Source organism: Cupressus sempervirens, chromosome 6 (assembly GCF_028749045.1).
Source record: "Cupressus sempervirens isolate cs-2001-9-10 chromosome 6, ASM2874904v1, whole genome shotgun sequence".
NCBI lineage: Eukaryota > Viridiplantae > Streptophyta > Pinopsida > Cupressales > Cupressaceae > Cupressus > Cupressus sempervirens.
In genome coordinates this window covers 222,137,885-222,160,015 of record NC_143123.1, presented here as the reverse complement: position 1 = coordinate 222,160,015, position 22,131 = coordinate 222,137,885, and the positions used below count along the sequence as shown (strand labels likewise).

The following is a 22,131-nucleotide window of genomic DNA, read 5'->3' as shown; positions in this document are numbered from 1 at the left end:
AGCAACTTTTGCAATTTTGCTTAAAAGTTGTCAAAAGGAAGTTTCATCTGCTTATAACTGATCCATGGGCAGTTGGTCAGTTAATTAGATGTATAAGAGATTAAGACAGCTTTCTCTACAGAACAGATTGTCTAATGTACATTTTTGTTTCAAAATCAATAAAATTTCTCTTGTTTTCTGAACAAACTCGCTGTTTCCTGGGTTTTTCACACATTGTATGGACTGCAAAGGGTGATTGGATGCTGTAGAAAGTTGCTCCTTTGAGTTAGCTTTCGAATGCAATTGGTTTGATCAAATTTGGAGCTGTATAACAAAAGTTACAAGTGTTTTTCTGCTAGTCACCCGAAAACCCTTCAAAATGAGGGTTTTGTGCAATTTGAAAGTATAGTTCTCTGCTATACGGTTAGAATGGCACAAAGCCGACCCAAATAGTAGCTTTAGGAGTTATCTTTTAGATTCAAGAAGGTTTGAGTGCAGAAACAAAGAGAACAAATGATGCTTGCAAGCCCTAGACTAAATTGTATGGTAGATTTAGTCTAAATTTACTGGTGTTTGAATTAGTTTGTGAATCAGCCATAAAGTTTTGATCAAATGAGAGTGAATTTGTGATCAAAATATTCCCTTGAAGAGTTCTAAAGACCTGTAGTTGGTTTATGCACCCATTCCATTGGTCTTCCTTTGAAAACCAAGCCAAATAGTGCCCTAAAGTTTTGATCAAATGAGAGTGAATTTGTGATCAAAATATTCCCTTGAAGAGTTCTAAAGACCTGTAGTTGGTTTATGCACCCATTCCATTGGTCTTCCTTTGAAAACCAAGCCAAATAGTGCCCTACTTGTACTGTGTACCTAGGCTGATCCTTGGAGTGCTGGAATGAACCAAGTTCCGATCTTTTGGCATGTGTTAAGGGTTATCAAATACTTCAAATTCCATTCCTATTTCATTGGTTTGAGGGTGTTGTAGTTATAAAATCCTTGGAAAATTGCTAAGTTGGCCTAGTAGCCTGTTTTATGAGCCTGCTGTTAACTCATTACAGCAAATTGATAAGTGAGTTTGGAAGGTTGTTTATGACCCTAGAAGTTGTTAGAACACCTTATAAGTCATTCCCAAACCTTGGCATTTGTTCAGAGTCAGTTGGATCAACTTGTGGCATTGTGGAGCCTGGTTGGTTGAAGACAAGTTGTTTGTAGTCTTCCTTGTGACACTCTGCATCAGTTTGGTATCAGAGCCCAGGGTTGGATCTTGTGGAAAGTTTGGTGCCAAGATGTCAGAGGGTGAAGAAGGTGAGAGGGAGATCCCCTTGAGGATCACCAATGTGGAGTTGGCCAAACTTGTAAAGGAGCAAATGGCAGAAAGTAGAGCAGTGAGGGAGGAAAATAGGAGTATGAAGGAGTTGGAAAAGTTAAAAGGCAAAATGAGCAAAGGAGATGCTGATGAATCAGAGGAAGAGGAAGTTGAAAGGGAGCCTTATGAAGAAGAGATTCCAAGGGATCAAAGGCCACTCTTGCAAGCCTTGGAAAGAGTTGGGGTAAAGGGAAGAGACTTGCCTAATTTCCATGGCAAATTGAATCTAGATGAGTGCATGGATTGGTTGGAGGCATTGGATAACCACTTTGAGTGTGATTAGGTCCCTGCAAGCCAGAGATTCAAGTTGGCAAACACAAAACTCAAAGGCCCGGCCCTTCCTTGGTGGAACTTCGTGCAAAGTGAAAGAGAAGATGAAGGAAAAGAGCAGATCAGTACATGGAAGAGGATGAAGGTAGAGATTGGGAAGCAATTCATTCCTGAGGACTATGAGGTCCTAATCCATCAGAAATTGCATAATCTCAAGCAAAGAGATATGGATGTCAGTACATATACCCAAGAGTTTCATAATCTAGCTCTTAGGGAAAAGGTGTATGAGACCAACAAACAAAAGTTGGCAAGATATAAATGGCCTGAAATATAGTATCCAAGATGAATTGACCTTGGTTGCCATTGAATCAGTCCATCAATGTTTCAATCTAGCTTTGAAGATTGAAGAAAAACACAAGAGAAGAGGAGAATCAAGTAGGGGAAGGGGAAGCAATTTCAAAGGTAGAGGAGGAAGGTTTCAAGGGAGGAACAATTCTTCTAAGGAAGAAGGGAAGAACCAAAACTTTGAGAATGAATCCAATAATAGAGGCACTTTTCGAGGTAGGAGATCTAATAACAGTAGAGGAGGAGGAAATGGTAGAGGAAGGGGAGGTAATGTATTCACTGGAAAATGTTTCACATGTAACCAAACAGGACATCAGTCCTTTAGGTGCCCTCAAAAGCTTGGAGACAATGCTAGGCCGGGGGATAGAAGGGTCCAATTGCTGCAAGAGGAAGAAGATGGTCAAAGTATTTCCTCCTACCATTCCACCACTTCAAGGCCTACAGATCCAGAGACTGGTGAATGTTTGATGCTGCAGAGAACACTTTTGAAGGTACCCAATCCTAGTGAACCACCACAAAGGAAGGCCCTATTCCGGACAACTTGCAAGGTCAAAGGCAAGGTATGTAAAGTGATTGTAGATTCTAGATCCACAGACAATATAGCATCTAGGGAGATGGTTAGCAAGTTAAATTTGCAAAAGCTACCACATCCTTGTCCCTATAAGGCATCTTGGCTTACTAAGGAGAAACAAACTCTTGTTAATGAGCAAGTATGGGTAGAATTCACCATAGGGGAATATGTAGACAAGATTCTTTGTGATGTCATAGATATGGATGCTTGCCACCTCTTACTAGGGAGACCATGGCAATATGATGTCAAAGCCAAACATGATGGGGAAACCAATGTATACATTATAACCAAGGGAGGCATAAACTATACTATGAACCCCTTACTGGATGATGGAAAGGTAGATCATGTGGTTAGTAATGTTGCCTTGGTAGGAGAGAAAGAAATCATGTAGACCTTAAGGGAGAAGGACACTCCATGCTTTGCCATAGTAACCAGACCCAAAAAGGAGATTGTAGTAAAACCTCAAGACAAATCTAAGGATGGACAGTGGTGGGAGAGTGTTGGCCCTAAGGAAGTGAGGAACCTTTTAGAACAATATCATGGGATTATTGCTGATAGCCTTCCAACTTCCTTACCACCTAAGAGAGAGGTTAGTCATTGCATTGATCTTATCCCTGGTGCTACATTGCCTAATAAGGCTGCATATAAACTAAGCCCAGAGCAAAATGTAGAGATTGCAAGGCAAATTGAAGATTTTTTGTCTAAAGGTTTGATTAGGAAAAGTGTGAGCCCTTGTGCTGTCCCTGCTGTTCTTGCACCCAAAAAAGAAGGCGCTTGGAGGCTTTGTACGGACTCCAGAGCAATCAACAAGATTACTATAAGATATAGGTTCCCAATGCCAAGGATGAAAGATCTTTTGGATTGTCTAGGTGGAGCCAACTACTTCTCCAAGGTGGATTTGAAAAGTGGGTATCACCAAATCAGAATAAGAGAGGGGGATGAATGGAAAACAACTTTTAAAACCACAGAAGGGCTCTATGAATGGCTTGTTATGCCTATCAAATGCACCTAGTTCCTTTATGAGGCTCATGAATGAGGTCCTCAAGCCCTTTTTGAACAAATTTGTTGTTGTCTATCTTGATGACATCCTAATCTTTAGCCAGGACAAGGAAGAACACCTAAGGCATATAGATCAAGTTCTAAGGAGATTACATGAAGAAGGGCTTAAGATAAACTTGGAGAAATGCACTTTCATGAGGGAAGAACTTGTATTCTTGGGTTTTGTCATCTCCAAAGGCTGCCTTAAAATGGACCCCTCCAAAATAGAAGCCATTCTCAACTGGCCACCCCCTAAAAACCCATCAGAGGTTGAAAGCTTTCATGGACTTTGCAACTTTTATAGGAAATTTGTTAAGGATTTTAGTGGGATTTGTGCACCTATGATAGATACCATAAAAGGGGGAAGGAAATGCCATTTTGTATGGATTGATGAAGCAGCAAAGGCATTTGAAACACTCAAACAAAGGATAGCCCAAGCACCTATTTTAAGGTTTCCTGATTTTAATAAGATATTCACAGTAGAATGTGATGCCAACACCAAAGCTATAGGTGGAGTTTTAAGTCAAGAAGGCAGGCTAGTGGCCTTTTTCAGTGAGAAACTAAATGATGCAAAACAAAAATATTCAGTTTATGATTTAGAACTATATGCAATGGTGTAGTCATTAAAAAGGTGGAGGCATTACTTACTTCCAAAAGAATTTATTGTATTCACTGACAATCAGGCTTTAAGTTTTTTGAACAGGCAGGATAAACTCAGTCAAAGGCACGTTAAATAGATGGAATTTATGTAGGCTTATACCTTTTCAATCAAGCACAAAAAGGGTACAGTCAACAAGGTCGCTGATGCTTTAAGTAGAAGGAACCTCATGGTGCAAAGCATAGAACTTGAAAGTGTGGGAATCTCTATCATGAAGGACATGTATGCTGCAGATGAAGATTTCAAAGAAATATACAAGGTATGTCAGGAAATGGGAGATAAATACCATATTGATTTTGCAGAGTATCTCATTCAAGATGGTTTATTATTTAAAGGTGGGCAGCTTTGTGTACCAAGGGGATCTTGTAGAGAGAATATAATCAAAGAGAAGCATTGTGGAAGTATGTCTGGACATTTTGGCTTAGATAAGACCCTAGAACAAGTGAAGAGGTTCTACTACTGGCCTAAAATGCAGTCAGAGGTCAGAAAATATGTTGATGGTTGTTTGATTTGCCAAAAAGCTAAGGGACACACTTCTAATGTAGGGTTGTATACTCCTTTACCTATACCATGTAAACCTTGGGATTCTATAAGCATGGACTTTGTCTTAGGATTGCCAAGAACTAAATCAGGGCATGATAGCATCTTTGTAGTTGTTGATAGGTTCTCGAAAATGGCACACTTTATACCTTGTAGAACCACCCATGATGCATCCCATATAGCAGGTCTATTCTTTAAGGAAGTAGTTAGATTGCATGGCCTACCTATGTCCATCATATCAGATAGAGACCCCAAATTCCTTGGGCACTTTTGGAGAACATTGTGGAAGAAATTAGGGACAAAGTTGAACTTTTCATCAGCCTATCACCCCCAATCTGATGGACAAACAGAGGTTATTAATAGATCCTTAGGCAACTTGTTGAGATGCCTAACCCAACAACATGGAGGATCATGGGACACAATTTTACCTCAGGCAGAATATTCATACAATGATTCAGTTAATAGGAGTACAGGTTTGACCCCTTTCCAAATTGTATATGGAAATCACCCAAGAGGTATTCTAGAATTGAGAAATATTAGGGATATGGAGAGACCAAGTGCACAAGCACAAGATTTTGCACAAATTATGAAAGATGTACAACAGCAGGTAAAGGACAGGTTGCAAATGACAGCAGCAAAATACAAGGAACAAGCAGATAAAAGAAGGAGAGATCTTCATTTCAAAGTGGGTGACTTAGTAATGATACACCTTAAAAAGGAGAGGCTACCAAAAGGGCAGCATACTAAATTGTTCATGAGGAAAGCAGGGCCATTCAAAATACTCAAGAAATGTGGAAATAATGCCTACAAAATTGATTTTCCAGTAGACATAGGCCTTTCTCCCATCTTTAATATCTCTGATCTTTATGCATATAAACCACCCACTAATGTTTGTGATGCAGGAACAGGTTATAAGAGCAGCACTGATGTTTCTTCATTACCACAGGTCACTAAACCACAGATTGAGAGCATTTTGGACAGGAAAGTCACAAAGAAAACAAGGAGAGGAACCTACTACTCCTACCTAGTGAAATGGAAAGATAGACCTAACGAAGATGCAACTTGGATGACCCAAGCAGAGATTGAGAAGGCAAGATATCAGTTTGATACAATACCAACTCATGGGACTGAGTTTTTCAGAGAGGGGTAGTATGGGGCAGTGCACTTCAATTCAAGGCAAGAGCTTCAACCATTCAAAGAGATTCAAATATACATGCAATAAGGGTTTGACATGAAGATTAGTGCAATAAAGGTTTTAGAGTAGATTAGAATCATCAATAAGCCCATTTGTAAAGGCTCAAGGTTCATTTGGTAATTTTATAAACCATGAACCTTTGAGACCTATAAGGGCACATTTGATTGCTGCAACGTTGGATTTTGGAGCAAGTATAGGGCACATTTTGGCATCTTCCTCTAAAAATGCCTTGATTGTTGCCTCCTCTCATTCAAATTTGCAAAGTTTGAAAAAGTCCAAGTGTTTTTAAAGACATTTTCAACATTGGAGCATCTTTTTCCTTCATTTTTGGCACTTAATCTCCATGTTAGTGGGCTTATTCTTTTTTGCTCTTTAATTTGTGCTTATCTTGCTGATTTTATGCACATTATTGCTTGATAATTGCCACTTGTTGAAATCAATGCCATGGAAACTACATTTTTCCTTCAAAAATGAAGAACTTCAAATTCAAATTTGTGTGTTGAAGTGCTTTGCATTTTGACATGTTTGAGTCACTTTCCAAAGGTACATTTTTCTTTTGAGTTTTTGTGCTTTGTGCTTGCTTGCCAGTTTTCTCCACTTTGGAGAAGTTACAAGTTCTTTCCCAAGAACTTGTTGTTTCACTTCGTGCGAAAACATCATCACATTCCACTTCCATCTTCCATGTCACAACACTTCACATCTCATCCAACAAATGCGATTACATGTTTTCCATCTCATTCACCATCCACACATGCATACAATCCCATTTTCCACTTCCATTTTCACTCGTATCACTTTTTGCATCCACTCTCACGACACGATTACACGAAAAGCCTTATGTGTAATAGCATCTCAAAACCCTGATTTTGACTAAAAGTCACTTTTTGAAAAGTAAAAAAGATTGCATTTTCATCTTCCATGTACTTTGACTTCACCTTTTCACGAAAGATGACTATAAAGTTCATTATCCCTTTTCCATTTTCCATTTCCATCTCTCCATATGCATTTGCGCCTTTATGAGAAAATATATGTTTCCGCATCTTTGCATGCTTCACACGTCATCCTCCATTTGCACTTGCATGTAAAGTGCATCCTCCATCCATATTCGCATCTCATCTCACCTTTCATCTCACGTTGCATGTTGCACTTACTTGTAGTCATTTTTCATGCAATAATGTCTTGAAGACCCTCAGTCATGTTTGATATCAACAATCTTCATTCGCACACATTCCCATGCATTCCACCTTTACACATTTTCATTTCATTCCATCTTCCATTTTCCACCTTCATAACACTTCATTCCGCATTTTGTTAATTTCATTTTCATTCATTGTATATGCATAATGATTTCTTTTTGAGATCATTTCATCGGATTTACAAAGTCTCCAATCCATTTCCAAATCTTTGTTGTTGATCGGAAATCAACTTTTATGGCGATTCCTTTTGATGATGTGTTTATGTTTTGAGATTTTTATGTTGCAGCGCAAACACAAGAGATGCCCTCATCATCAAAATCCAAAAGAAAGATGAAATATCAATACGATAAAGAGTTGGCTCATGTGACTCCATCATCAGTTGCATCTATTCTTGATAATGTAAGGGACACAATGATCGGTCATGTGGACATGGCTGATTTTCTATGGAGATTTGAAACTCCTATTGGCCATGAGATGAAGCGCATCAAAAGAAGTAACATTCACTTGGTGTCTACATTTCCTATGGCAGCCATGGAACCTGATTTTCTTCTTGGATGTGCATGGTGCTTTAGTCCAAAATCAAAGACTATCAAGGATGATGACAGCAAGGTTGTCATTAGCCTTAATCCAGAGGTCATTGAGCAGATCTTTAAAGTACCACATAAAGAAGAGTGTGTAGATCTAACCAAAGAATCATCTTTGACATGTTGGAATGAGCAGAAAGGTGATTATCAGAAGTATGTCAACCAATACTGGTTAGACAATAAAAGGAACAACTTTTCAAGATGGCAAAAGATCGTTTATCGGTCTAACTTCAAACAAGAGTACAATGATCTCATCATCTTAGTAGAGTTTGCAGTCTTAAAGATTCTATTGATTTTGAGCCATGGATGTACAAGTTCATCCTTCAAATCATGGAAAACAGAGAACACATCTTTTGGGGAGAGTTGATTAGCACTGCACTTTGCCAACAGTTACTCAATGTGGGAACTTCAACACTTTTTTACATGAACTCTTATCTTTTTTACATTGCTGCTGCCATGGGATCTTTCTCTGGTCTCTCAACCAAGGGAGATCGTCTTGAGATTCCTATTTGGGATTACTATGACCAAATCGCTCTGGCAAATAGTAAATTTCATTATAGAAGAGTCCAAGATGCCTTTTTTGGGCATTTCCAGTGCTTGTTCGATATACAGTTATCCGTCAAGAGGGTATCTAATGCAACGCGAGAACAAGTGAATCAATACAATTGTATTTTCAATTAGTGTCCAACTTTTACATACTTAAGAGTTGGGTATTTCAAAGGCGAACCGTACTTAGGTATGCTACAGATCGAATCATCTTCATGGAGCTAGCTAGACAGCTCATGGACGTGCAAAGCTATGCATAGGCCTAGTTTCGGCATTACTTCAGCCAAATCCTTGGCGATTGGCAGCTATTCAATCAAATTTGTGCCCAAAGCAAAGAACATGGAAGAAAAGTTGCATTTGATCACCTTGAAGAAGTTCAAGGCCAGATTTGACTTTGATTACTGAGACATGAATTCTCAAATGAAAAGAGCTTACACTCACGTTCATCGCATCGAGGATATTTGGATTGATATGAGAATAAAGCTTGACATCATGAAGATTGACTACTGCAGATTAACCCTGCAATAGATAATTGATCTCAACATGTTGGAGATTCCTTCAGATTTCCAAGTTGAAGATGACGGTGACATTCTTGATCCGGAGTTTCATCAAGATGACTTTGATAAGAAGTGCCCTTTTCCTATCCAGCGGCAACAGAAGGAAGGTACATCTATCATGGATAGATTTCAATCCATCTTGGTAAACACTAACAAATGGCTGAAACATAAAGGCCTTAAAAGAGTTAATCCTAAGATGGGCTTGGATTGTGGAAGTTTTGGCCCTCCTGGCAGGAAGTCACAACTAGAGATTACAGGTTAAGATGGTGCCTCATCTTCTGATGCTAAGGGTTCTCTCAAATTCAAATTAAAGGGTGAAAAAGGCTCTAAGTCATCTCAGTTCTTTGAACCAGTTCAAGAATCAGAGGAAGAATCAAAAGAGGAACTGGATACAATCGGATAAAGAAGATACAGATGAAAAAGGGGAAGTCATGATCATATCTCCCCTAAAGCTTGCACAAACTCATGTGCCGTCTATACATGAGGCACCTTTTTTGGATGAGGTAGATGATGATGTGGATTCATTCTCCATGGTTTTCACTCCTATTCCAGTCTTGGAAGTTAATACAATGGCCCTTTCTATTTCTTGTGTTGCTCCTCTCATTCCCGCAAATGAACAATATGAGCATTTGGCAAATGTGTTTGAAGATTTTCCAACTCTCACAAATGGTCAAATTTCCCAACTTGATACCTCGTTGACGGGTTTTGAGCTTTACATGATAGAGTCATTTTAGCATGTTCCTATGCCTTCAACTGTGTAGACTGAATCTTACTTAGTCACGACGGAAATACAGTCTGGATCAATGCCAATGGTCTGCATTATACCTGCTTCAGTAGATGAAGGTTTCAACTTGCCTACATGGTTGAGAAGAATAACAACAAAGAAAAGAAAAGTGGTTGTATTGCCGGATAATCTCCTTGTTAAGAAGACCAAATCTAAATCTTTGAAAGATAAGATTGTTTCAAGAATTTTGGTTGATTCAGATAAAACCAAATTTGTTGAAGTTGTTGAGCCCTTGGTGGACAAACCTACGAAAGAAGTTACTCGTTCTGATTACAAGTTTACTAAGGTTGAAATTGGGAAGCAATCGCATCTGAATTGTTTACAAGATGCACAAGATGCATTGGCTAATGTATCAAAGAGCAATCATGAGCTATGGGAGAAGAAAAATCAACTCAAATAGGAGGTTTCTTACCTGAATGAGGTCATTTGGCAACAATCTTCTGAAAGTGTTGTTTCTATGTCTCAGACATCCAAGGAGGGAAAGCTAATTGAAGTCGCCAAGTCTCGAATAAGGGAAATCATCTCTGAAGGAGTTCGACCTATCATGGAAACATTTGCAATTTTTAGGTGCGTCAAAGAAATGAATGAAATGGAGTGAAACTTGATCTCTTCTTTGACTCGAGAATCAGATAATTTGAAGGAAATCCTCAATGATTGGGATGAAATGGCAAGATTTGACCTAGATGCCTTGGTCACATGTGACATTCTTCCATCATGTGAAATATTCTTCAAAATTCAAGGACCTATTGGCTACAAAGAAGAAACGTTGAGGAAGTTGATCACAAAGTTGCAGGTAGCACTTGGAGATTGTCTAGCAGTTAAAATAGGTGTTACTTGTGATTTGGAACATATGTGATGCTATGTTATTGATGAATCCGGTAATTTCATTGCAATTAAAAGGGTAAGCTTAGAATATACAGTCATGATCAATGCTGATGTAGATTTTGAAGACTTTGGTTCGCACACAATAAACAAGTTTGTCTTGTATAAATCCTTGACAATACACTTGTTAGATTCTATGGCAACAAATTCCAAAGTTGTGCAATCAGCGTATGTGAATGCAGTGAGGATCAAAGTCATAACAAAGACCATGGAAGTTGTTGATCTTCCCATAGCACATGATATCATCGTCAAATTCAAGGCACTGAGAAACAATCTTTAAGATTGTTGCTTTTGTTTTTATTTCATGTTTGTAGGTTTAAGAGGATGCATTACATGAAAAAAAATGTAATTACATGTAATGAAAGTTACATGTGTATGTAAAAGATGTAATGCGAGTTGCATGCAACCCTATATTTTCTCTTTTAGTTAGACTGGGTCAAAGTTGGTTGAGTTGCTCCCACTTTTTCCTCTACCTTTTTCTCAACTCCTGTGCCTATATAAAGGAGTGTCCCTTTATTGTAAAATCATCTTTATCTTTATGCAAGAGAGCTCTGGAGAAATTGTGCCAGCAGAACTTTGTTTGTGTAGCACTATTTTGAGAGAAAAGTGAATACAAAGGAGCATTTGAGATTTAACTCTGATTAAGTGAGATTGTTACTTGTGTGAGTTATAAGCTTTGTCTATAATTCATCTAAGTTATTTTTGATTCATGTTATCTTGTATTCTTGGTAATTGTAGCTTGTGAATTGAATATAAAAGAGTTAAGAAGCAATTCGAGTTGGAGCTTTAACAGGAGCAATCGTGGAAATATATAGCTAGAAGCATTGTCTATAGCTTATACGTCTTTCTTATTTCACAGAATAGTTAAGTTATTCTTACTTTTAGGAGTCTTTGTGCCCTAATTGTAAAGCTTTTTCATATAGAAGTACGACTGGATTTAGAACCAAACTAGTACATTTTCAGCTAGCTTTTCAGTTAGTGAAGGTTTATTGGTATCACTATTTCCAGCTATTGATAGAAGTGTAGTTAGAGATTCACCTTGCCCATTATTTGCTCCATGAGTAAGTGGATTCTTTTGTGAAAGTTAAGAAGAAAGAATATTGTTATCACCCATTTTACAAAATCTCTTGACTTCTTGCTTACATTGATTTGATCCAAGAAACAGTGAGAAATGGGAGCCTTCCCTTTAAGGTAGGAAAGACTCTATCTCACACGCTATGGTGCAACTGAATTTTTACCCAACAAGGTGAAACCTTCATGCCATCCTTTGCGAATAGGTATAGTGGACCACCCTCTGCAAGTAGGTATGGTGAAAGCCATGTGTGTGACTTCATTCTATGTGCTTATGAAGTAACTATGATGGATTATGTTATGTTGAGATAACATATCTCATCTGAATTTGTCATATTTGATTGTAGCTATGTGTGCATGCCTGACTAAAGATCTCTCTTTTGCTTAGAGGGAGTGTTGAAGTTTCTAGCTGCGATAGAAATCTCTATCTCTAATTTTATGAGATAGAAGTATTTTGTTATGACTATTATGGTCGTCTTCAGCTAAAAGAGATATTTGTGATTATATTTAAGTTAATATAATATAAATAGACATGTGTCATACGTCATGCGTATGGATATATAAAGTGTTGAATATTTGGAAATTTGAAGGGTGTTATGTTTGGGATATGAAGAGACCTTCGTGTGTAAGATGAAGAGTCTAAATGCAATCTATTTATGTGATTGCTAGTGTATTGTAATTGTATCAAGCAATGAAAGCCTTGTACTATATCATTTTATTCTTAATAAAAGATACATTTTGCTGGTGTGGCTGGGTTTTTCCCTTCAAGTTGAAGGGTTTTCTCAGGATAATTTCTTGTGTCATTTGCACCTGTTTTTTTTTTCTTCTCTTATTGCTATTTATCCTAATTTCTGGGTAAAATATTAACAAATTCGACCCTCCAATCCTAAAATAGACCACAAAAAAGGCCAAAAAGGCAAAACATATGTCATTTGGACTAAAACATTAGTATACATGTTGGCGTATTTTGTTATCTTGCTTTACCATTAGCATACTGGTAAATGAACTTATTTGCTAGTGCATATATATAATATACATGTTTTTGTATGGGCGAACCTATAACGAATTCAAATCCACCACAAAAGATTTTGAACCCAAATCTGAACTGGCAACTTAGTTTCCTGTCAAAGCAAGATACTTTGTCAACCCTCCCCTTTAAGAAAAACAAAAAGCGAAAAAGATACCAAAGCAAAAAAGAAGGGAAAAGCTAAATTCCTCTTACCTGAAACTGAAAGATCATTTTTTGCAAGATTCAGAAGAAAATAATGATAAAATCTTTTATTTTTTATTTTTTGGAAGTAGTTAGCTTCCTACATGTTACTCTCTGTAGATTTATGCAATTGTTGCAATACTCAAAAGCAAATCCTGATAAAAATCTTTCAATTTTTTCTTTTGCAAAAATGTATATACCTACATAATACTTTGTATGTTTTATGCAGCATTCCATGGTAATGCATCCCTGAGCATCTAGGTCATGTTCTGCCCATGCTGGGAAATTGAGAATTTTGACGGAATGTTCCCCTTTTTCAGAACTGGCCGCCTTCTCGATTTGAAGCATAAACATAGAAAAGGATAACTATTAAGGAACAAAATCCTAAAAATCCCCTAAATGATTAAAGGGAGAGGATTGATATTGCAAATTCAAGAGATTGCATTCAATATCTGTGTGTTTAGTTTGTTAAAGTTATTTAAATCATAGTTCTGAGACTCGGACTCAAAGAGTACTCGGCAAGCCCAAAATTTCAACTCGGCAAAATCTCAGCAACTTAGAAAGAATAAAAATATGAAATCTCTTAAAGAAACATATGTTTTTTGGAAAATTCAATTACAGAATGTATTAATGCTCCCCTTGTTCAGAATTGGGCAGGGCTGCCTTCTCGATTTGAAGCATAAACATAGAAACGGATAACTATTAAGGAACAAAATCCTAAAAATCCCCTAAATGATTAAAGGGACAGGATTGATATTGCAAATTCAAGAGATTGTATTTAATATCTGTGCGTTTAGTTTGTTAAAGTTATTTAAATCATAGTTTTCAGACTTGGACTCAGAGAGTACTCGGCAAGCCCATAATTTCAACTCAGCAAAAACTCGGAGAAAACTTGCCAAAAGCTCAGCAACTTAGAAAGAATAAAATATTGAAATATCTTAAAGAAGCATATGTTTTTTGTAAAATTCAATTACAGAATGTATTAATGCATGGTTTTATAGCAAAAACAATATGTGAAAAACACATTTCAATCATCATTTTACCTGTGTCAATATTTCTACCGATAATTTTTTGTCTATAAAATGCGAGAGTTTAACTCGAGTGTACTCGCCCAGCAAAAAAACAAGAGTGTACTTGGCAACTCGGGGAGTACTTGGAGAGTTTGCAAACTATGATTTAAAGTTTCAAATAGCTGTCCTCTTGCTGTTGTCTCCAAATTTCAGCAAAATATTTAGCATCTCTAAATCTTTTTCACACATCATGTGTTTTCCTGTCCCTGGAAACTAGAAGATACATGGGTTAAATGGACGCCTGCATCTGTATTTGTGATGACTCTCTAAGTTCCATCGCACTTTTTTGAATAGTTACAAAATTTCAAAAATCACAAGTTTTCCCTATTTATTAGTTAGAAATTGGAACACGATATGAAAGCTATTTGTGGACCTAATCTACCATTACGAGATAGCTATTGTGTTTAGCCGAAACAAGTTCAAATACAATTAAGCATAATCCCATGATTTAAAAACCAGAAAAATGCATGCATATCTAAGAAGCTAGCATTCACCAGGTACGCTAGTTGCGATTGGTTTTGACAGTGTATTAAAAGTGCTGCTATTTCTGTTTGGAATTTGTTAATGATATCGAAACCAAACTGCTCTTTTTGTTCATGTTTGCTTAATTTGAGGGAGCTCAACATTCCTGAGGAATATTTCTCTTTTGCATCGTTATGTGCTATTATCTTAGCCACATCATAATTTTCAATGTATTTTTATTCCATCTTGCTCACAGAAAATCTCAAAGAAACATGAATGGCTTGGGGTGACATGGGTATTACCCATATGTGCATTGCATGTTAAGTTCTGATAGGTTTAACGACACTTAATAATTTTAATATGTGCAGAGAGCAATGACTGCAATTGAAGAAATGAAAAAATTGGGTATCGAGCCCAATCTCAAAACATACACAACTTTAATACATGGATGGGCGCTTGCTTCTCATCCAGAGAAAGCATTGGCTTGCTTTGAAGAAATGAAACAAGTGGGATGGGAGCCTGATGAAGCTGTGTACCATTGTTTGATGACATCTTTGTTATCTAGGGCCACTTTTGCACAAAGCTTTGTGTACTCGGGTATCCTGAGAATCAGCAAGGAAATGGTGGACCGTGGATATTCTGTAGACTTGGGGACAGCTACGTACTGGAGCAAAAGCCTGCGTATGCTTGAAAGGGTGCCTTCTGAGCTCACAAGTTCTGTCGAAAAGCTATATCCTCCCAATTGGTCTTCATACAATTATGAAAGTTGTGATGCTAAATATACGTACTCCTCTGAGAAGAATAAAGACGATCTTGATATGTACTTTGACGTGAATAAAGATCATGTTCATGATGAGGATGAACTTCAAACTTTCGGCCATCCCTGTTAGATTTAGCTTTTTGGAATCCAAAGGTCTGTTTTTTGTAATATATTGACAGGTGAGTTCACTCCTTCAAGTCCAACATGCTGTGTTAGCCAGATCGTATTTTCATTCATATATTTTAGAAAATTGCAAAAGATTAACCTCACATTTTTTAATGTATATTTTCCTGTGTAGGCTGTAGGTCTCTGCTTCTTGAACCATCATCGTGTAGATTAGTTTGTACTGGAAATTCTTAGCATTCTGTTCTGATAGTTGTAACAACTTTTCTTGTTACAAGTTTGTCAAACTCACGCCTCATTTTTTGGCATATATTTGTATTTACTATTGAGAAATGAACTGCAACGATTGAAATTTGAAGTCTCAAATTTTTACTTTTTCACATTCTGATAATATTTGATTATTGAAGTTACTAATCTTTTTGACATAATAATATGCAAGGCGAGATATCTAAATCCAGGAAGCTCACAAATGCAGTTTTGTAAACTCCAAGGCATTTGGTCCAAGAGTCTTTGCACCATTCTTTTCATGCGGACTCCTCTGCTTTCCTTTTATGGATTATGTCAACGCGAACTAGTCGTAAAGTAATGTGCAAGGGCAGCGTGGTTAGATTTATGCAAAGCACCTGGCTCTCTTTGTTAGGGGATGGGGGAGATCAAGTGAAAGCAAATGCCCTGTTATCTATCACAAAACTACCGTACCTTATGAGTCACTTTATACCGGGGTTTGTGCTGCAAACATCCATCATTGTTTTCAGAATTGATTACGAATGAAAGGTGGCAGATGCTGACTAGAGGCTGAAGGAGTACCGATTAAATATCGGCTGGACTTCTAAAAACGTTTTCGGGTAATCATAGGTAAATTAAAGCAGTAAAAAGTTTAGTCAGTACAACCAAGCCATAGGTATTGCCATGGTGTTCCTTGGATTGGGTTGGGTTGAATTTTATATATGAATTTGTGAGTTTATTATCCGCAGACTGATCCTTAGCAGTTGTTGGAATTTCATTTTATAATTGCAGTAACATGCGTTAAATTTTATTTAAATTCTCAATGCAAAATTGACATACAGACAGATATGTGTGTAAGGTTCCGTGCATTTTTATCGTTATTTAAACAGAATAAACTTCGCTTAAAGTTCCACAACGGCCTTAATATTTATATCCATACACGCTTTAAATTGAGCCCAGCAATGATATTTTTCAACATACCTAACACACTTTTGGTTGTTTATTAATAACCAAAAAAACCAAAACCAAAAAAACCAAAACCTTTATGTGACTGAATCTTCCAAAGACTGTACCTAAGAATGCAGGAAAGGGTTAGGACTATCTGAGAGTTCGCCACGGCTTTTCAACTTTCATGAACAATGAAATGGAAAGAAAATATCTTATTTTTTCCATCATTTTCTGTCTGTGTATGTAAACAAATAGAAAGTGTAAATAATATGATGGAAAACAAAGATCAATAATATACAGCTGCAATTTTATTCAAATAAGAAAATATTACCAACAAAGGAAAAAAGAGCATGTCAGAATACCAAGGAAATCCACTATTGTAATCAATGTGGTGCAGCCAAGAAAACCACTAGCATATACCACTAGCATATATAGAGAGAGCGCACAATCTTTTTAGAGATGCTTATTTTCATATAATCTAACCTATAAGAATTTTTTTAAAGAATTTGACAAAAATAGGTGCCTCTAGAAGAATTACTCCCTTACACACAAGATAGTAGCAGTCCATGAGTATCATGTAAGACATTTTTGAAGAAATCTAGATGATAATAATTTTATTTAAATTTTTAATTTCTATTTTTTAAAACTTTCTTATGGACATGGTTGTAGTTGGAGTTGGGGTTCGGATTACAATTATTAGTTCTATTTTTTTTAAAAGATTGGTATCAGATTATTCTTTTACTTTTTTAAAACATTGTTTTATTTGCATAACTTGAACACCTAATTAATTTTCTTTAATTTAGTATAATGTTAGTAATAATATCATTTTAAATTTTGTAATCTTTAATTTATAAGTTAAATGATTAGGGTTAAGAATAGGGATACATGTAGACTTAGCATGAAGAATACAATTAGGGTTACAGTTAGACTTAGATTTAGAGGTAGGGTCAGGGTTAGAATTAGGGGTTAGAGTGAGGCATACAATAAGATAACAATTATGATGATAGTTGGATTTATATTTAGGGTTAAGGTTTTCCTTAGGGTTAAAAAAGAGTTGCAGTTAGACTTAGCATTAGGAATATGGTTGGGATTATAACAAGGATCAATGTTAGACTTACAATTAGGGTTATAGATATGGTTATAGTTAGAGTTAGGGTGTGTATTAGAATTATGCTTAGAGTAACACTTTTATTTAAGTTTAAAGTAACAAATAGAGTTATGATTAGAGTCAAAGTTATGATAAGCTAAGTGTTAGGCTCATGATTAGGGTTTAGATTCAGTAATAGAGTTAAGATTACGAATTGTGAATCATGAAAGGTTTACATTTAGCAGTAGGGTTAGGCATTGGTTAGACATAGGATAAGTGAAGGGTTGGGCATATGATTAGGGTTAGCGCCATGATTACTTGTTGAGTTAGGGTTAGATTTAGAATTATAGTATAATGGCACACTTACAATAAGCTAGGTGTTAGGATTATAATTAGGTTTATACTTAGGAGTAGAGTTAGGGTTTCAAATTAGATTTATTGTCATAGTTAGGTGTCCTATAAGAGCTAGGTATATGCTTACGATTATGGGCAAGATTAGTTACAAAAATAAGATTATGGTTAGAGTTAGAGTTAAGGTTACAATTAGGGTTAGGGTTAGGTTTAGAGTTACAATTAGGGTCATGGTTAGGTTTCATTATAATTAGGGTTAGGGTTAGGGTTAGGTTTAGAATTAAAGTTAGTGGAATAGTTGCAAAAATGTATGCATTAAGCTTACAATTAGGGTTAGGTAAAGGAATAGAGTTATGATTAGGTTAAGAAAGAGAGTTATTGTTATCATTAGGTGTATTATAAGAGTTAGAAAAATGCTTATGATTGTGGGGTAGGGTAGCAGATAGGAGTAGAAGTGTATATAATTTTTGTTACAAATAGGGTTATGGATAGGGCTAGATTAGACATAGCATTAGGAATATAATTAGGGTTATAGTTAGACTTAGGTTTAGGGATAGGGATAGAGATAGGGATAGTGTCATGCATACATAACATAATTAGTAAGTTGATAGTTAGGCTTACATATAGGGTTAGGGTTTGGCTTAGGGTTAGAAGTAGGATTACAAATAGGACTATGGTTAGAGTTAAGAGTTAATGTTTTGAACAACTTTACAATTAGGGTTAGGTTAGGTCCAAAGTTGTATATAGAGTTATTGTTAGGGTTAAGGTTAGGTTTAGAGTTACAATTAGTGACAATGTTACGATCGGGTAAGTTATATGCTTACGATTAGAGTTAGATTAAGGAGTAGAGTTAGGGTTAGGCTTATAAATAGAGTTAGGTTTTCTATAAGAGTTATGAGAAGGCTTACAATTATGCAACAGGGTAAGGGATATGAGTAGAGGTATATGTAGTTTTTGTTATGGACAAAATTAGAGTTAGAGTTAGATTTAGTCTTATGATTAGGGTTATATGTAGGATTATGGTTAGGGTTGAGGTTAGGGTAAGAATTAAGTGTTAAGCTTGGGATTACTACTATTTAGTAGTGTAGTTATAAAAAGGGTTAGGGTTACACTTCGTTGGTATATTCTCGTATTGGGATTTCTTGCTTCCATTGTATATATTGCCCAACATAATGAATAAATAGAAGGATTATGATGTTCATTAATTAGGATTATGATCTTACTTAGGTTTTTAATTAGAGCATTATTTAATGTTAATTATGCTTAGTATGAAAACATAGCACAAAGGTTACTTAATGCTATTGAGATAATGGTTACACTTAAAATGATTTTTATGCCTTAGATTAGGTTTATAGTTAGAATTTGGATATCGATTTTATACATAATTTAATGACTAACATATCAATAATATGTGTCATGTAAGGCTTTAATATTACAAACACAAAGTTTAAGATAACATGTTCCAGATGTTTCCAACTAATAAACATCATTTGAATAGTGAAATCAGATTTTATTATTCTCTTACATAGATAAAAGGAGAACTGTATCTCCCAGTACAATTATTTAAATGAAGTAATAAGCGAAAATCTAAAGATATGAATGCACTATATAGAGATCATTCATCCATAATGATGTAAGTACATATATTCTTCAGATATTAGAATGGTATTGTGACCTTTGTTTGTATGATGATGATTGTAGACTTTTGTCATCATAGATGGAAATGCATCTAATTTTGTAGATGTTACGTACAAATCTCACAACATCTTCCATCTACATTATCTCTAGTTCTTCTAAATCATCAATTGACAAAGTTGCATTCTCGAGAGCTTTGATTATATGAGTACAAGACTCTAATTATTTGTGCGCACTTGTCAAATTTTGTCTCAAAAAAATGATTTGAGGCTTCGGAAGTAGTTGGGTTCATGTTAATGATGATTGACTCATTATCAGAGGTCGCCATACTTGAAACAATTTGTTGAAAATAACTTTAAAAACATTAGTACAAATAAATAATAAGAATAAAAGTACACTTAATTGGAGGGATATAAGTTGGATATCAATAATTTTTTGAATAACATTATAGGTGACTTAGTATAATGAAGTGTGGATAAAATCAATGTAGAAATTATATTGCATTGAAATTTGCAATGAAGTTTTGGGTATGGAAACATGTTCATTATGATCATTTATAGACATTGAAGAAAAAATGAACGTAATCTTCTACTACTATATTGGTTGAAAATAATAAAGCACAATTTTGATAGAAAGTAGAAGAATAATTAATAATGCATTTCTTAGAAGGAATTTGAAAATACATGATTTGAGTGTATCATTGACTTTCAAGGCTTCTTAGTGTCATTTCTTCTACCTTTCTATTTGAAAGTTGTTTCCCGCTTTTCATTTTTCATAGCGATTATATGTAAATGGCGGCATTTTTCTCAAGCCTTCTAGAGACTTTACATGAGAAATTGCCACAAATGTCAATCCAACTCTCTCCTATGAGTTTATATCAATTGTCAATTTTGCAAGAGTTAGTCCTTGAGATTTGTGGATTGTCGACACCCATACCAACCTCAAGTGTAGTTAGAAGGTTCTACCACTCTGTAATGGTGCTATTGGAACTATTTTTTATATGGTGGTCATTAATTGGTATTCCAAAATAATTGTCAAATTCAACTATTACATATGCTTGTGGTTCAGGTAGACCACTTCATAGTTTGTATACAGTATTCTAGATATATCCCAAAGTTCCATTGACAAGGTTGGCAACTATCCAAAATTTTGTAGTCAACGTCACCCTTGAATGTTTACGGATTAACAACTCTAGTTCAAGTTCATCACTAGAACCATCTTCAACTATGTTACCTTTCCTTGTCTTAGTTGCAAGACTACGTGCAACATGATACCTCAAATAGTACAACATCCTCATGTTATGATTGTGAACATTATCATTGGTCAAGAACAAATGCACTATTTTGTTGAACTCGTCATTGGTTGCAACATCCAACCTTACAGGGGTCCTCATCATTAGCAAGTTCCAATCATCTATCTTTGGATCTATATCTCTCAGATTTGTTAGAAGTTCACAAAATCTTTGTTGAGCATTATTTTAACCATCTTTCCTAAACATTTTATCTAATGTAACCACTAGTTTGAATTTTTGGCACAAAACGTTTGCTTGCCTCTGATTAACAAATGTTGGTTTATGATTGACATGAGGCAATTGACTAAGCCCACCAACCAAAATAATAGATACACTTGAAAGAAAAATAATAATTAAGTATTTGCAAACCATTTAAAAATATTATATATGGGTTATAGTATTAAATATTAGTTCACATAAACAATAGATTTAACAACAACATAATCTTTACCTACAAAACTTATGTTTGCAATTTGTCAGAGTGCTTTCCTTAATCAACAATCTATATTTTCTAGAAAATTTTGACCAATGAAGCATTTCATCAATTAAAAAATATGTGATGTGAGTCATTTCTTCTTAAAAACTTGTAAGTCATGTCCCCTCTAGTTGAGTAAAATCTTTTATTGGTATTTGCAACTTTGAATGACTTGCAGAAGCTCCGCTATTGAAAGTTGCAACTCTAGTTGATGCAAGTAGTAAAAGTGGAGAAGGACTTAGCATTGTTGCCATATGAAGAGATTGGCCAATGACACCAATAAGATAAGACCATGTTCTCGTTGTCCCTTAGACTATCATAAATGGAGGATTCTCCACTTGATTGTCATGGTAATGTGTCATAATAATGTCAATTGTCTTTTGTTTATTGCCACTGGGAATTGAAAAGTTGATGCATTCTAGAATGTCATCATACATAAGAAATTCATGTTTCTTCATTTCACCAATGAGGTTGATAGTTGCAATTGTATTCTCTTCGCTTGGATATCTAGTGCATTGGTTTGTATTCCGATCAATATCTCTTCTTCTCAACATGTGTATTTCAAAAACCTGCAAGTGCTAACAATTCAATGTAGCTTGGATATGATTTTCAATTCATGTTCTGTGGTATTTTCTTGAGCATGTACAATATCTTCTATATGTGAGTTACTTTTAGGTTCATCATTTTCTGTTCGTTTAGCTCTTTCAACATGCCAAGGAGTATAATGGAGTGACTCCTAGTTGGCTACTATAGTGTCATTATTGTCACCAATATCTCTCTTGATGTTACAAAAAGGTTTGTAGAGTAACAACTTAGATAAATAATTTCACCCATTTGTTGCAATTTTGTGGAGGAATTGATAAAAATCTAGGGAAAATTCTGACTATGGCCACTATTTCTCTTGGGCCCCATTTG

At 35.7% G+C, this 22,131-nt stretch overlaps 1 protein-coding gene across 8 annotated transcripts in view; it reads left to right on the top strand.

Annotated features, from left to right (window-relative positions):
* Positions 1–16,274, top strand: part of LOC149552070 (pentatricopeptide (PPR) repeat-containing protein) — a 305,115-nt gene extending 288,841 nt beyond the window's left edge. For 2 of the 8 annotated variants that reach the window (XM_089787542.1, XM_089787539.1), the window contains 2 exons: positions 14,690–15,260; positions 15,380–15,584. In XM_089787542.1, coding sequence (XP_089643668.1) covers positions 14,690–15,211 — 522 coding nt within the window. In that variant the 3' untranslated portion in view covers positions 15,212–15,260; positions 15,380–15,584. Of the gene's footprint in view, positions 1–13,018; positions 13,574–14,689; positions 15,585–15,643 lie in introns of those variants that run through there. The other 6 variants (XM_089787541.1, XM_089787544.1, XM_089787547.1 and 3 more) reach the window with 4 other exon arrangements.
* The last annotated feature ends 5,857 nt before the right edge of the window (positions 16,275–22,131 follow it).